Raw genomic sequence first — 16322 nt, forward strand, 5'->3', positions numbered from 1 at the left:
GGCACAACTCGACCACCTAGAAATACACTCTGCCTCTTCTTTGCTCTCTTCTCTTCCCCCGATTCATTTCCCCCTGGTGTCACCATTGGTTTTATAGAAGCGATGGTTTCATGTAGGGAGATGGATGCTGAGGTGAACTCTGGCGCGTCATAGAAACTAAGAGCACAAAAGACTTATGGCAAAAACCAAAACACAAAACTCCCCGCTGCAAACTTGACAAAACTGAGATAGGAGAAATGTGGTCTTCCTTGTTCCTTCTCTTGCTGTAATTCTCACACATGTTGTGGAATAAAGTGATCAACTCTGTCTTCATGTTTATTGATTTCTGCAAGTTTCCCTGTGTGAAAGTACTTCTTTGATGAATTGCAAAACTGGACAGGTTTCTTATGATACACACACACACACACACAGAGAGAGAGAGAGAGAGAGAGAGAGAGAGTAGTAATAGTAGTAAATGTTTGGATAACACTCTCAAGAGTTCAAAGCACTTAATATGCATTCACTGTTCAGCCAGATGCATGTTATCTGCTGGTTTTCATTCACACATATAAGCGTAAGCCAAGTCTGACTTCCTTTGTCATCTTACACTGACTTCTAAGCTCTTAGTTTTTGACATGTTTTGGGTTTCTTTACCAAACATCTACCAGGAGTGTCATAAGCAAAATAGCAGATGGCATGTGGGGCCGCTTTGCTCACCTCACTTCCCTTCAGCTAAGTTGCTGCTCCGTACCAGGATGGGAGGGGCAAGGCAGCAGCAAGGTTGGCACAGTGCTATCGTGCTGGCAGGAGCACCGGATTGGCTTGCTGCCACCTTGCCCCTCCCTCTCTCCATCCTAGTATGTAGCCGAGACAGCTGGAGAACGGTCAGGTGAGTGATGTAGCTCCACCATGCCACTCACTAATGCAAACATATTACCCCTGACCCTCATCAATAGGGGGGTTGCTCTTGTTTTACTTGAACAGGATGTAAAGGGTTGTAGAATCCTAGAATTGCAAAGCTGGAAGGTACCTTGAGGGTCTTCTAGTTCAACCCAATGGAATGCATGAATCTCAACTAGCTCATCCATGACAGATGGCCATCCAACCTCTGCTAAAAAACTTCCAAGGAAGGAGAGTCTATCACCTCTTGTGGGAGTCTGTTCCGCTGTCAAACAGCTCTTCCTGTCAGCATGTTCTTCCTGATGTTATATATATATTCAATATCTTTTGTAAAAGGAAATCTGTTCTGAATACCAAATGCCTCTTTGGTCAATGAGACAACTCTTTATTGTTTTGCAAGCCATTTGATGCCTTTTAAGGTCTGCAAATGGGTTATGTGGCTCTGTTGCCATTCTTCTAATCTAATGCGCTGCCTTCCAGATTTGTGAATCTCTGCATTTGATCTCCACAAGAAGTATAATGTTTGCATTGTTTTCATGTCATTGCACGTCCCCAGAACCAAACTTTTTTTTTTTTAAGCCAGGCTTTGGGGTTGTGTGTGTTTCCCCTCACAGCTTTCCTTGCACTCCCTGATATTGTGTTTATTTGTGTAGCATGTTTGCACAACCACTGCTGGGGGCTGCAACCCCATCTTCAAATGTTCATTGAAAGGATGAAAAATGTGCCTTCTTTCCCCTATCGGTAAACAAATGGAGGGTAATGCAAGGAAATGTTTTGACCCAGTGGTTATTTCCATGGAATAGATGGCATAGGCAGTTTCATGATAATAATCTCAGTTTGGAAACGTTGACTATTCAGTGATTCTCAACCTTGGGTCCCCAGATGTTTTTGGCCTACAACTCCCATGATCCCTAGCTCACAGGACCAGTGGTCAGGGATGATGGGAATTGTAGTCTCTAAATATCTGGGGACCCAAGGTTGAGAAAGGCTGACTGGTCAGTGGAAACATCCCCCTCTTCCAAAGTTATCACAGAGCAAGTTTAGCATCCTCCTGTTCTATTAGCCACTAGTTCCTGAATCATCAGTCTCTGGCTACTGGACTGATCGTATCCATGGCCCTTTCTAATAGGAAAGGAGAGATTACGTAGAGGAGGGTAGTTCATTTGATTTGTAATCGGCCACCCTATCATGGTTTTGTTTCATCTCACTTTTTTTGGAGGGTGGGGGTTCAATGGAGAGGAAAGCAATTGCAAAGAAAAGGAGCAAGCAAGCTCAAAGGCTGCACAGACAGCAGCAACCAAAACTCTCTATTTTCCTTTCCTCCCTCTGTCTTTTCTTCTGTGACCAAGATGCCCGAGTGTTGCTAGTGTGCTGACTTCTTCCTTGAAAGGGCAGCAGGGGAGGAAAAAAGAGAAGAGATTAAGGTCATCAAGATAATACAAAGAATATTCAAACTGGAAGCAGAGTTTTGTGGGGGATATATGGAAGGTCTGTTTTTCCAATAGTATAAGTCATCAGGCTACAGGAGGATGTAATTTGCAGATTAGGGAAATGAACAAAGAGGATAAAATTAATTTTATAACAGGGAGGAAGAAAGTTCGTTTGAAGGGGACGAAGTAAAAAATGGATGGGAAAGCTCCCATAAAAGGGTTCTGGTTGATACAATCTGACGGCAGATTTAAAGTAAGCTGGAAATACCGGCAAATAAAAAGAAGTATTTTTCTCTCCCTCTTTATCCTTGTGGTATAAGCTGGTGCGTCTCCAAAGTCTGATAGTCCCGGCAGTCAGTTCCCAGAGTGTGGGTGGAGATGGTGCAGAGGAAGGGACAGGAATGTCAGGCGCTGGTGGCAGGGTCAGTCCTTTCCTCTCTGTATAGAGGAGGCAGACCTCACTCTATCAGTCTGTAAATCCGGCAAGGGAGAAAGAACAACCCTTCTAAAAAGCCTCAAATCCTGTCTAAAGTACTCATTAAGCTCTGTTATTTTCTCCTACCTTTCTCTGGCTTCCAAAGTCAGGCACCCAGTGCCTGATAAACATCATTGCTCACGTTGTAAGATAACATATTTTGTGTGATGCTGGAAGGACCCAGATGTGCTTCGGCTGCACACATACTGTGCGTTTAAAGTACATTTCCTCCCCACAAAAACCTGGAAACTGTAGTTTTAAAGGGTGCTGGGAATCGTAGCTCTGTGAGGGGGGGTATACTACAGTTCCCAGGATTCTTGGGGGGAAGCCATGTGCTTTTAATGTATGGTGTGTATGCAGCCTTTGAACGTCTTGTGACTTTTTCTGGAATCTGTTTGCATTGTCACTCTAACATAGTCACTCTCTTTGCATCGATCATAATGGTATAATCAAGGTTCATGCCTTTTCTTAGTCATATTTTCTGTAAATAGAAATATCAGTCTCATAGCCTTTTCTTGCAGGGCTGATCCAGGGAGGATAACCTTTGGCCCTCCAGATGTTGCTGAGTGGTATCTCCCATCTTCTCCAACGGTTGGCCATGATGGCTGGAGCTGACGGGAGGCAGAGTCTAACTGCACTCTGGATGACTACAGACTCCTCACCCCTGTTGTTACCACTTTATCATTTTGTAGTGCAATATCTATGCATGTCTACTCAGAAGTAGACTTATCTGGGGTCTAGGCCCACGTAAGCGAGTATAAGATTGCAGCCTTCCTTGTCCCTTTCTTTACCTTTCCCAACTTTTTGATATTCTTTGTAAGGAGAACCAACCAGAACAGATCAGGTTCTGAGAACTGACTTTCTGACTGTTTCCAAGATATAAGTTCCTGGCTGTTGCATGCAGAAGCAGCCCTTAGAGTATTTATACAATCAAACACCCCCACTAGTAACGGCTGCAAGGCTGGAATGTTTAAAATTTATACACTGCACACAGATGTTAGCATCCGTGGAAACTGGTATTACAACTCCTGCTTTGGAGCCTGGGGTACTAATAATCAAAATATGTCAAATCTTGTGGAAGTTGTTGGGAAAGGGACAAGTATTTATTAGAAAAGGAGAAAGGAAAGAAGAAAGAAACCTGTTAGTCATTCAGGGGAGAACTACAAAAAACCAAAGGAAGTTGCTTGGCTGGTCAACTGTTCTGGGTGCAGTAGCCAATGTGGTGCCCTCTATATGTTGTTAGATGACAACTCCCATCAGTACCAGCAACCATGGCCAAAGGCAAAAGAAGAGTCCTGCTGGATCACGCCAATGACTAGTCCAGCATCTCTTCTTACTGTGGCCAATCAGATGCATTTTGGGAAGCCCCCAAGCAGTTCCTGAGCACAACTTCACCTTGCCCATCTGTGATCCCCATCAACTGATGCTCAGAGGCGTTCTGTCTCTGACCGTGAAGGCAGAACGTAGCCCTCGTGGCCAGTCACCATTGATAGCCTTATCATCTGTTAACTTATCAAAACTACTTTTGAAGCTATCTAACTTGGTGGCCGCCACTACCTCTCGTGAGAGCAGGTTCTGTAGTTTAACTACACACAGAGTGAAGAATGTGCAAAAGGAACAATTGCATGCAGTGACCAGAAACCTACACAGTACTAGGCTCTACCTCTGTAGCTGGAGGCAGCCATGCTTCTGAATATCAGTTGCTGGAAACCACTAGAGGGGAGAGTTCTCTTGTGCTTGAATCCTGTTTGCAGGTTTTCCATAGGTCAGCCACTGTGAGAAGAGGATGCTGGACTAGATGGGTCATGGACCTGATACAAAAGGGCTCTTACGTTCTTATGGAACTGTTTTCTTCCATACAGGGTAAAAAGGTAAAGGACCCCTGGATGGTTAAGTTCAGTCAAAGGTGATTATGGGGTTGTGGCACTCATCTCGCTTCAGGCTGAGGGAGCCAGTGTTTGTCTGCAGGCAGAATTCTGGGTCATGTGGCCAGCATGACTAAACCACTTCTGGCACAAAGGAACACCGTGACAAAAACCAGAGCACACGGAAATGCTGTTTACCTTCCCGCCACAGCGGTACCTATTTATCTACTTGCACTGGCATGCTTTAGAATTGCTATGTTGGGCAGGAGCTGGGGCAGAGCAATGGGAGCTCACTCCGTCGCAGGGATTTGAACCGCCTTCTGACCGGCAAGCCCAGCTGTTACCTTTGTTCCATACAACTGATGTACAAAAGAAAAATTCTTATTTTATTTTTTTAAAGAAATCTAATCCTAATCTAATAAATCTCCTTTACATAAAGTGGAATAAATAGGATAGCTTAGATAGAGCAGAATATATAGAATAACACTTCCATTCTGCCAGTGTAAGTTAAAGGTTCACATGCATGAGTAAATTAACCTAGTACAAGTCGTTACTTTACCTATTTTGGATCGCCATGCTGGCATTTCTTTTTCCAAGATGTAAAAAAATTCATTTTTTAATTGAAAAAAACCCCGCCTTGCTGATGTTTGCTTGCACATTTATGCAGTAATGCCATGGAGCGGGTGTGCTTCATTTAAATAAATACTTTACCAAACCTCTATTTTTCCACTTTATTTAACATCAGTTCATGTTGCATTAAATTCTCCTGAACTGAACTGTAGCTTGTGTATTACCCTGCTGAGGATTTTTATGCAAAGGAGGGGATAACCCCATTTCCATGCTAAAGTTGCCTTAGCATCCCAGATGAATTGATCTCGCATACCAGTGTTATACACATGACAGAGCAGAGTCTGCAGGAGCTGAGTCAGTCTTGTTGTGTGCCTCCGGTCAATCTGTGCTTTCTTTTACAGGAATAACATTTGAAATCTTCAAAGATTGTAGAGATTCCACCACTGAGAGATTATCTTTGAAGATGTCAAACACTAGGGTAGACAGGCTAGTTTCTGAGACAACCATTGACTCTGCTTTCTCTTAGAGAAGAGGGGCCATGGATGCTGGTTAACTTTTGTATTGGATTTCAGTACAACTAATGTTCCCTCCATGCTCCTACCACAGGCTTGCCATTTTATCATGTGGCTGGCCTGGCCTGGCCTGGCAACAGCACCTGGTATGCTCAGACAAATACCAGCTTGACAGGGGCTGACACTCCTTGCAGACATCCCTCCTTTTAAAACTGTTCTCTCTTTACCTAGACCAGTGTAAAACAAACAGAAACAATGGCTGTAGCTGCCAACCATCTTCATTTTCCCAGAATGCCTCTTGGTCTTCCTTTGGTTTGCAGCATACCCAGCACACTAGTACAAAAGTTAGGAACAGTGGCGTAGCGTGGGGGGTGCAGGGGGGGCCAGCCACACCGGGCGCAACATCTGGGGGTTAGGGTTAGGGGGCGCCAGTGGTGTAGCGTGGGTTGTCAGCACCCGGGGCAAGGCAAGTAATTTGCGCCCCCTAACCCACAGATTTGCGCCCCCTAACCCTAACCCCCAGATGTTGCGCCCGGTGCGGCCGGCCCCCCTGCACCCCCCACGCTACGCTACTGGGGGCACAAATCCACGGGTTAGGGGGCGCAAATTACTTGCCTTGCCCCGGGTGCTGACAACCCACACTATGCCACTGGTTAGGAAGAAAGAAAGAAAGAAAGAAAGAAAGAAAGAAAGAAAGAAAGAAAGAAAGAAAGACAAGAAGACCCAAGGGTGGCACAGTATTTGAGAACTGGACTTTGTGCGTCAGAGCTTACTTTTATAATGAGTCTCTATTTTATAGAGATTCGAGAGCACTTACGTTTTGTGTGAAGTCCACTGTTCTCGGAGTCCACAGTTTGTGGGATCACAGCAGCCATTACAGCTTCAGTCCAACCATTCTTGCTTTCCATAAAGATTGGCTTGAAACGAGGCAGGTGTAACTGCTACTGTTCTTTCTCACTTTTGGAAGGAGAAGGGAACTAGCAGGCTGAGGCGAGTCTAATAACTGCCTGCCATGGTTTGGCAAATCCTGATCATGTGCTATTTTACGTCGATTACATTTGTCATGGTTCATCTCAGTTGTAACGCCTGTTGGTCAATTACACAAGTTTGGCTGGCTAAAAACCCACAAACTAAAGATGGGATAAATTCCAGATTTATACAGGAATTTGTATCTCACCTTTCTAGTGCTTGAGAGCAGTGCTTTTTTTCTGGGGGTACCCAAGTGTACGCAGTACCAGCACATTTTTTCTAGAAGAAAAGCACTGGTTAGAAGTATTGCACTTACTGTAACAACTTCATGGCAACTGGCACATATTTTTTTCTAGAAGAAAAGCGCTGCTTAGGAGCCACACAGGGTTGCTAACAACCACTACAGAATACAATACTTTCCAAAAATACACTATATTAAGAACAGAAACTGGTGCAGCAGATTCAAGCAGGCACGGGACAAAAACAGTTCTCTGTTTGCTAAATCAGAAGCCCATCTAAACTTTCAGGACAGGTGTAATATGATGCATTTACCACAGTGGTACCTCGGGTTAAGTACTTAATTTGTTCCGGAGGTCCGTTCTTAACCTGAAACTGTTCTTAACCTGAAGCACCACTTTAGCTAATGGGGCCTCCCACTGCCTCCGTACCACCGGAGCATGATTTCTGTTCTCATCCTGAAGCAAAGTTCTTAACCCAAGGTACTATTTCTGGGTTAGAGGAGTCTGTAACCTGAAGCGTATGTCACCTGAAGTGTATGTAACCCGAGGTACCACTATTTACTATTGCATTTGGACCCAACACAGTTTCAAGGTAGCACCAGCGTACCTTGTATTGTGATAATCCCGTCAGATGGCTAATTATGGCATGTGTCATAGTGGATGGGCCTGATCTCATCAGGAATGGATGCAGTTGGCATACCAGCCTAAGCTGGACAAAAGCACTTCCAGCTGCAGCTGCCACCTGAGCATCCACAGTAGATTTCAGCACCAGGGACAAGAAAGGTACGCAGACCCTGAATTCTAAATTTTATTGCATAATTGGTCTGAATAATAGAAATGCTTGTGCATAGCATATCAATAACAAGGGATTGTTTGAGGGAGGGAGGGAGAGGGAGAGGGGGAGAGAAGGGTTCTGAATACTTTGCTTTATTGAAAACTTCCACCAATGCTTCTGTTGCTTTAGTTAATCAAATTCTTCTATTGCTGCAGTGGGAGTTTAACGCATTCTTGTAACTTCCTGTCTTAGTCCCAAAGGTTTAAACATTATTTCATAATTAGCCTTTACAGTTATGCTATATGTTCAGAAAGGAGGGGAGAAAGGAGGAAAGTAGCTTCCCTTCTCCTCCTTCTTTTTTCTTTTTACAGGTAGAATGATTGTTTCTATCTGGGGATTAAAAAAGAAAAAAGAAATGTATGCATGTATGTCAGAGAGAAAGAGCAAGAGTTGATCTGCTCTTTTTTTAAAAAAAATAAAAAATGTTCTTCTTCCGTTAACACAAGCAACACCAACTCGTGAGCATTGGTGGGATCCTATTTGGGCACATGCTAGGCTGAAGATAGAAAACACCATATGAGACTAGCTGGGGGCAAGATGTTCCTGTTCATGGCTGGCTCATTCAAAGCATAACCCAGCCCTGAGGATCCTTCTACAGCAGCAGCAGCAGCATAAGGGGCGGGGTCAGAAAGAGTGACAGCAGGGCCCTCTTGGTGTCTGCAGGGCTGCGCTCACTGGGATGGAGATGGGTGAGGTGACAACGAGGTCGGGGGAGTTCTGTACTGGTTTCCTATTAAGTGTTTGTGCAGAAAGTGAGTTGTGCAGCCACCTGGTGTGGTCAGACAAACTGCATCTCTCCCACTCTCACTCATTATATATATAACAGGGTACAGGCAACAACACATTGAGCATATCACCATTTTGTACAAATAGACTAATTGAAATTAACACTGCCAAATCTGTCATTGACAGGATAAAATCTGACAAAAATGTGCATTTTTCACTTTTTAAAAATTCAGGTTTTTGTGAGTGTGTGTTTAAAGTTGTTTTGGCTTTAATGTATTTTTTAAAGCATTAAAAAAAACACCTTTCAAAAATTGGAGCAAAGTTAGACTGGGATAATTTTCCAGCAACGTTTTGAAAAGAAAATATAATTATAGAAGAATACAGGATTCCCTGTGTGTGAGCGTGTGTTTGTGTGTTACAGTTTCGGCAAAGAGTAAAATTGTAGACTCACCTTACAATAGCCCTACTAGGAGTCCATTTCCCAAATGTTTTGCTCAGAAGGAAGTTATCTGCTTTGGCACAGCCTATAGCCGAAGTCTTTGTAGGAACATTTTCTGAGGGGCAAGAAAGAACATGGGAATCAAATGGTTAATTTCTGCCTTCGGCACCCGGAAAAAAGAAAATACATGCAAGCAAGGAAAAATATTAGTCTATGTCTTTTGAAAGCCTCTGAAAAGATTTGTCTGAAGCGTGTATTTTAATGGGAGCCATACAGGTGTTTTCTGAGCTGTGGAGCGCCTGCGAGCAGGGCCTGGGGGCAAACCCAGGAATATGGTATAATGTAACAAGAAACCTTCCTCCACCACTCTGCATGCTTCAGTAGGAAAATGCAAATCAACTCATTTCCTCTTTTGAGGAGGACTTTAGATAAGGGGTCCTGGGGCAAAGTAACCCCTTGCGCATTCCTTCTTCCATCAGCCATTCTCCTGCTTTGCCTAGAATGTGCTGTGGGGGTAACAGCAGGCACTGAGATGAGGGAGCAGATGCATACTAATGAGCTGGGGGTATAAGAAAGAAGAGCCGTGTGTGTGTGTGTGTGTGTACGCACACACGCCTATGTGTGTAAAAGGGGAGCTGCTCTTTTTTTTGCCAATTCTAAGCATGTTCAGAATCAGGTTGTCCAAAAGATTTGTTAGGAGCCAATTGTGCAATGCTCTCACTCACTGACAGTATCCCTGCATGCGCACATTGAATTAATCTCAACTGGAAATCGCTGCAACCTGAAAATAAGTCATCTTGCTCTCCTACCTCTGTGAAAAACGCAACAGACCCCTGTACTGCTAAAGAGGCATGCTTATCACTTAGTCAGTTTCTGCTTCCTGATTCATTCCACCCCCCATTTTGTTGTTTTATTTTATTTCATGCGAGGTTAGAATACTGTGTTTTGTTTTTCCATTTGTCTGGAAAGGCAAAATACAGTGGGACCTCGGGTTACATGCACTTCAGGTTACATACGCTTCAGGTTACAGACTTCGCTAACCCAGAAATAGTAACTCGGGTTAAGAACTTTGCTTCAGGATGAGAACAGAAATTGTGTTCCAGTGGCGCGGCGGCAGCAGGAAGCCCCATTAGCTAAAGTGGTGCTTCAGGTTAAGAACAGTTTCAGGTTAAGTACAGACCTCCGGAACGAATTAAGTACTTAACCCGAGGTACTACTGTACTCCCATATTCATATTAAGCCTTTTAGTGGTGGTTTAGTGACAATAATCAATGCTAGTCATCATTATTACTGTTTATTTCCCAGTTTTTCAGGGGACTTAGAAAAGATTTTCATATGCCACAGATTTTTCATCCTCTTTACTTATTTAAAAGGCGGTTCTCCCTATGCAACTACTAACTACTGCTTAGTGCAGAGATAACCAACATAGCACCCCCAGATGTCGCTGGATTACAATTTCCATCAGCTCCAGCCAGCATGGCCAATGGTCAGGTGCACACAACATTGGCTACCCCTAACTTAGTACTATGCAGTTTAAGGTGAATACAGACATCATCATTAGGACTGTTGCTGACATATCCACCAAGCCCAATGGAAGGTAAGCTCAAATGAACAAAAAGAGAGGCAGAGAAATTCTTGTTCATCATCTTCATCATCATTGAAATATGTTGCTATAATTAAAGGTACAGTCAAAGCTTTAAAGAGAATCAGGCATTTGACTAACAACACCACAATCATAGCATGGACCTACTCAGAAGTAAGTCCGACTGTGTTAAATAGGACTTATTCCCTAGCATGTATGTTTAGAATTGTAGGCTTAAAATCTCTAGGGCTCTGAGGCTACAATCCTATACCCTCTTACTTGACATTAAATCCCATAAAACCCAAGGAGACTTACTTCTCAGTAGGCACAAAAAGGATTATACTGTGATTCTATTAAGGAATTATTAGCTGGTTAATCACCTGCCTTTAAATTGATTGATAAATTGACTGATTATGTTTACATATGCCCCAAACTTCAGTATAGGTACAATTTTTGACATACTGAAGGAAATCTAAGAGAAAATTCAATAAACACATACGACTTCTCAGCATTAGGAGGAAATAACGGATTAATATGATGAAAGCTTGCAGCTCTAGTATTCACATACTATGGTTAAATTTCTATGGCCCTTCAATGCATTCCTGATGACTGTGGAATTTGTGTTTCGTATTAGACAGCCACTTTCGGACCCTCCAAATGGTTATTCAAAAGCACAACTTACACCTCATAAGAAATGATACCTTGCTTATAACACTCTTGGACTACTGAAAGCTACTGAAATTGCCACACTGCTGGACAAATTCTGTGCCCTATGGTGACATAAAATTAAAGCACAGTCATGGCTTTTCCATGGGTGCTCACTCTACATGTCCAGATCATGATTCTGTAGAAGAGGCTAGAGACCACAGATGTAGTGCCTGCAAGGCCCAAACTGGGATCCCATCCCCAACCTGATTATTACCCAGCAGTGGTGGCTTAGCGAGGGTGCTTGACCTCCCCCTTTCATAGAATCATAGAGTTGGAAGGGACCCTGAGGATCATCTAGTCCAACCCCCTGCAATGCAGGAATATGCAGCTGACCCATACGGGGATCGAACCTGCAACCTTGGTGTTATCAGCACCATACTCTAACCAATTGAGCTATCCAGGGGCTTTGTTTGACTGCTGCTCAGCAGACATGGACTTCATTGTGCAAACCCACACAGACAATGAGTAATAAAACAACTCAGATGATCTGGATAACCAGAGGCAGGTATTTCAGCAGCTGCTGAAGCCACTTCTGAAAAGGCATGAAAAAGCCAGAGTCTCTATAGCCCCAGTGCACTGTTTTCAGCGTCTTTATTGCAGAGGTGGGAATGGGAATGTGCTATTTTTGCTTACATGCCATATATTCCTTTGCTGCTGTCTTCTTCGTACCTTTACCAGTTGTGGCCAGTGTTGTCCAGCAGGCAAGCATCCCAGGAAGGCAGCAGAGCCCAAGATGAAGGCGCCAGATGAGAGTGGAAGGGAATGGTCCGGCAACAATAATTCTGCTTCCTCGTTGTTCTGTTCTCCCCTCGAAGTGACTGGTGCCGTCATGGAAATTGAAATCTCTAACCCTCAGACCAGAAACCTAACTTCACAGACTTACTTGGTATGTAAAAATATTCCATTTAAATCAGCAGTAAAGCTAACATGAAAGTGCCAATAAATAATATATGCAAAGAGTTTTTTTTATCAATATATAAAGAAAATGTGGAGTTGTGAAGCTGTTGAAAACAAGCATTAGGAGATGTAATGAAGCAGGAATTAGAACAGCACAGTTCCTCTGGCCATTATAAATGAGAACACCGGGTACCTTGAGAACAGGAAAACTGATGAGTACAGTCTGTTCAGGAGAGAAGGAGGGAAATTTCCCCCAGGAACACATTTCAAATTACTTATTTATGAACTGATGAACTGGGAGACCACCTATAGAGAGATAGGAGCAAGCAGTCTGCTGCAGACAGCTACAGAACTCCGAACTAATTGTGCTGCTGTTTTCTGTTATAACTCCTGCTATCCAGCTGGGCTTTGGAAGCAGGAAATTTAGGCACCAAGTCAAAGTCGCGCTTTCCCTCCTTCTTGCCGGCATAAATATATATATACATGGATATGTTAATCTGGCAGAACCACTGGTCAAGGGCCTGGGAAAGCTGCTGCCTTTGTCTCACAAAGTGTAAGGTGAGGGGCAGGGTATAGCGGTGGGCAGGGAGGAAGAGGACTTTCAAAGGAGAGGCTCTGAAACGGCAAGAAGTTCTCCTGGAAATGTGCAAGTGTGAAAGACGTCATGCAGCTTCTTGTAAACGTATACCACATATATGGGTGTAGACCAGCTTTCCCAAATGGGCATCCTCCACATGCTATTGGATTGCAGCTTCCATCATTCTGACCATTGGCCATGCTGCCTGGGGCTGATGGCAGCTGGTGTCCAAAATGCCTAGAAGGCTGGTGTAGACCATGAGACTAGCTTCTGATCCCTTATTGACCTAGGGATGACAAGAGGAGTCCTGTATCTGAAACGAAATGACGCTGAACACATTGTGATGACGGAACCAGTTCTCTGTTTATTAACAATTATCTCTTCCCGTTCATAAGCCTTTGTCTCCAACTCAGTATTTATAAGAGTGTCTGGATGTAATTGTTTTGTCACTGAAAGCTCACAGCAATATTTTCCCCGCTCTAATAATTGCACAATACTGTTGTCAGATAAGTCTTTGTAATCACTCTTTTACAGTTATGGAATTGGGGAGGGGAGTGTTGGTCAGCCAATAGGTAAACTTGCATCAAACTGTTGATATTTGACCTCTGACATCCAGCGAATGAGACCAGGATTCAACCCACTGAGCCTTGTGCATGAGGGTGGGCTGATATACACAGGAAGTGTTGTATAGGGTTTTCCCATTGCTTTCAGTGGAGGATGGCACCTCTGCATTCATCAGTCTGTAGAGCATGGTGGGTAGGGGGTTTGAAGTCCCACACTGGGAGAAAGATTCTTGCATTCCAAATCTACAGTGCTATTATTCCACAGGGGCCAGGTTGCCCCCAAGACTGAGGGGGTACAGGGCGCATTGTGCATGTGCGTGTGTGATTTCATAGGCGTGTTGCAGGCTTGTGACAGCACATGCAGAATGTGCGCAAAGTCATGTCCTCTGGAGGAGGCCAAGTGCTCTGGTGGAGCCGAGCCCTGAAGCTGCAATGCGTATTGCGTGTGATGTTGTGTGCGCACAATACACGACTGCCCCCCTCAGCACTGGGGGGCTGGGACCCCTTGAAACAAATATTGAGTTGGCGCCCATGCTCCAATATTAAAGTCAACAGGGAACTGAGTCAATGGAGCAGGAGTTCTTCATTTCCTTCAGTGTGGGCAGCTTGCTGGGATGGCTATAGAGATGCTTCTTGATCTAATCCATCATGTTTGGAATGATGTGAAGGGGCTGCCACATCAAGGGCCTGGTCCAGAATGGAAACAATATATTGCAATGCCTCAGCTCAACTGATGAGTCTTCCAAGTACTTCAAGAATCAAAATCCTCCTAGGATTATACAACAAGTGAGAATGCTATATAAATATCAGGAACTTCCTCTTCTATCGCCTAGTTAACAGAGCTATACTTTCTGCTGCACCTTAAGCCTCCACTTTCATTTCAGCTGCAGCAACTGAACTTGGGGACTGCAGTTCGGAGAATAGACACTCAGGGTCTGGATTTGATATGACTCCCTACAGCCCTGACATGCGCCAGTCACAAGAATTGCATCAATATGTGCTTTCCTTTGGCTTATCAATCACAAAGTAGTTAAATATGGAATCAGCTACAAGTGGAATCCAAAGGATAGTCAATGAACTATATATTTTGTCTGATTATACAGTCCTACCTTGGAAGCCGAATGCTTTGGCTTCCAAACAAATCGGCTCCCAAACGATCGAACCGCGGAAGTGAGTGTTCCGGTTTTCGAACGATTTTCAGAAGCCAAACATCTGGCGCAGCTTCTGCAGCTTCCAATTGGCTGCAAGGATGCTTCAGCAGCCAATCGGAAGCCACACTTTGGTTTTCGAACGGTTCCAGGAGTTGAACAGACTCCTGGAACGCATTCTGTTCAAAAACCAAGGTACCACTGTATGTACCACACCCTGGGCTTGTATGATAAAGGGTTGGTTATGAATATATTAGCTGAATGAGTCAATCATAGTCAAACTTCTTTCATTACATTCCCTCTGGCTACATATAGGGAAGAGGTCACATCTTCTATAAAAGATGGAAGACCAGGAGCTTTGGGTGTCTTCTGCCTTTGTAAATTATGTTCACGCAGGACAATCATATTTGTATTGTGGTGGCCAATACAAATCATTTGTGGCTAACTTTGGAGAGCACAAACAACTTCGATGTTTCAGGCATCTGCATTGGAACACAAAAGAATCAACACCCATCTAAGAACTCGTCCCTGCATTAGTTAGCAATTCAGAATGATTTCCAAAAGCAATCCGTAAGTCTCCAATGATATCTGTCTGACAACTACTTAATCTCACCGAGAACTGGTGTTAAACGACCTGTCATCAATACTGCTTCATGGTGCTATGTCTTGAAAGAAGGGGATGGGGGCTTCAATCATTTGGAATAAATTATAACTTTTTTAGAAGACTGTCTGCTGATAGCATTACTATACTGAACGGAAAATGACAGTTACCATGTAGACAGGGTGGCACAATGAAAACTGCCAGCTACTAGTAGATTCCATACCACTTTTGGGCTGCTGAGCTATCAAATTAATGTCAAAGTAATTGTCACTTGTGAATATAACTGCCAGCATAACCAAATTTGGATTTTTTAAATAAAAAAAAATTAAAGGGGAAAAACACTGCAGTTGATCAGACTCACAAACTGTTCTGTTCATTTTTTAAAAGTTTCACTAAGTCCATTAAATACTCATATCTTTCAGAGAAATTGTTTTCTTTAAGTTTAAGCAGTGTAGAAAGTTTGAAGGCTTGGATTTAGAACCAATACCTTGTGTGTGTGTGCGCACGTGCCAATCATTTAATAATTACTAGTTTCCTTGTTACACAGTTATTTATGTATCAAAACATTTACATATTGACTTTCCATTGGAAAATAAATAAATCAGAAACGCACAAAATGCACAGAAACGCATTAAAATCCAGCACAAATATCAAAGCCAGAATGTAATCAGAACAAATTAAATCCACAACAATCTATCATAATGACACCAGCAAATGACACATTTACTCCAGAGCCATCATACAGTTAATGGAAGAACACCCTTTCAGCAAACCAGGGCATCCCATCTACAAGTTCAATGAATGTAGAAGGGAAGAAGTGGGATCTTAGCCACAAGTTATGCTTGTTCCATGTTGCTGCTGATCATACACCTTGTTGCCTTTGCATTTAGCAATAGTGTAAAAGGGAACTATACTGTATACAGCCCATATCTCTCTGCTCCGAAGTAGTGATAACATCTCAAAATTTAGAGGAGTAATGATAATGTTTCAAATTTAATGGACTCAGAGCATCATTAATATTATGAGTTTGGGCAAGTCTCTGTTTAATTCAGGCACAATCACATCATGTTTTAATGTCTCCCTGAAACTGATGAATGAGATTTGGAATTGGGTGTCATCAATATGCAGTGAAAATTAACCTTGTTTTTCCTTTATATTCCCCATAAGTAGTGTCTGCCAGCTTAGTGCCCTCCAGATATTTTGGACTACAATTCCTATCGGCCTCCGCCAGTATAGCCATTGAGCAGGATGGCCAAACTTCTGGGGAGTTGGGGAATGCTGCCCTAAAGGACCAGATTCACAGACTG

The 16322-nt window shown here is 43.2% G+C and overlaps 1 protein-coding gene across 2 annotated transcripts in view; it reads left to right on the forward strand.

The window, feature by feature from the left end:
• LOC310838669 (uncharacterized protein) overlaps positions 1-16322 on the forward strand; it is a 138733-nt gene that overhangs the window by 59415 nt on the left and 62996 nt on the right. The window contains exons 1-2 of one of the 2 annotated variants that reach the window (XR_014561110.1): positions 7659-7722; positions 11908-12115. Coding sequence is in view for 1 of the 2 variants with exons in the window: in XM_083726238.1 (XP_083582364.1) it covers positions 11908-12115 (208 nt within the window). In the remaining variant the exon portion in view is untranslated. Of the gene's footprint in view, positions 1-7658; positions 7723-11907; positions 12116-16322 lie in introns of those variants that run through there. The other variant, XM_083726238.1, reaches the window with a different exon arrangement.

The sequence above is a fragment of the Podarcis gaigeae genome (assembly GCF_964106915.1).
Source record: "Podarcis gaigeae genome assembly, chromosome: 2".
Taxonomy (NCBI): domain Eukaryota; kingdom Metazoa; phylum Chordata; class Lepidosauria; order Squamata; family Lacertidae; genus Podarcis; species Podarcis gaigeae.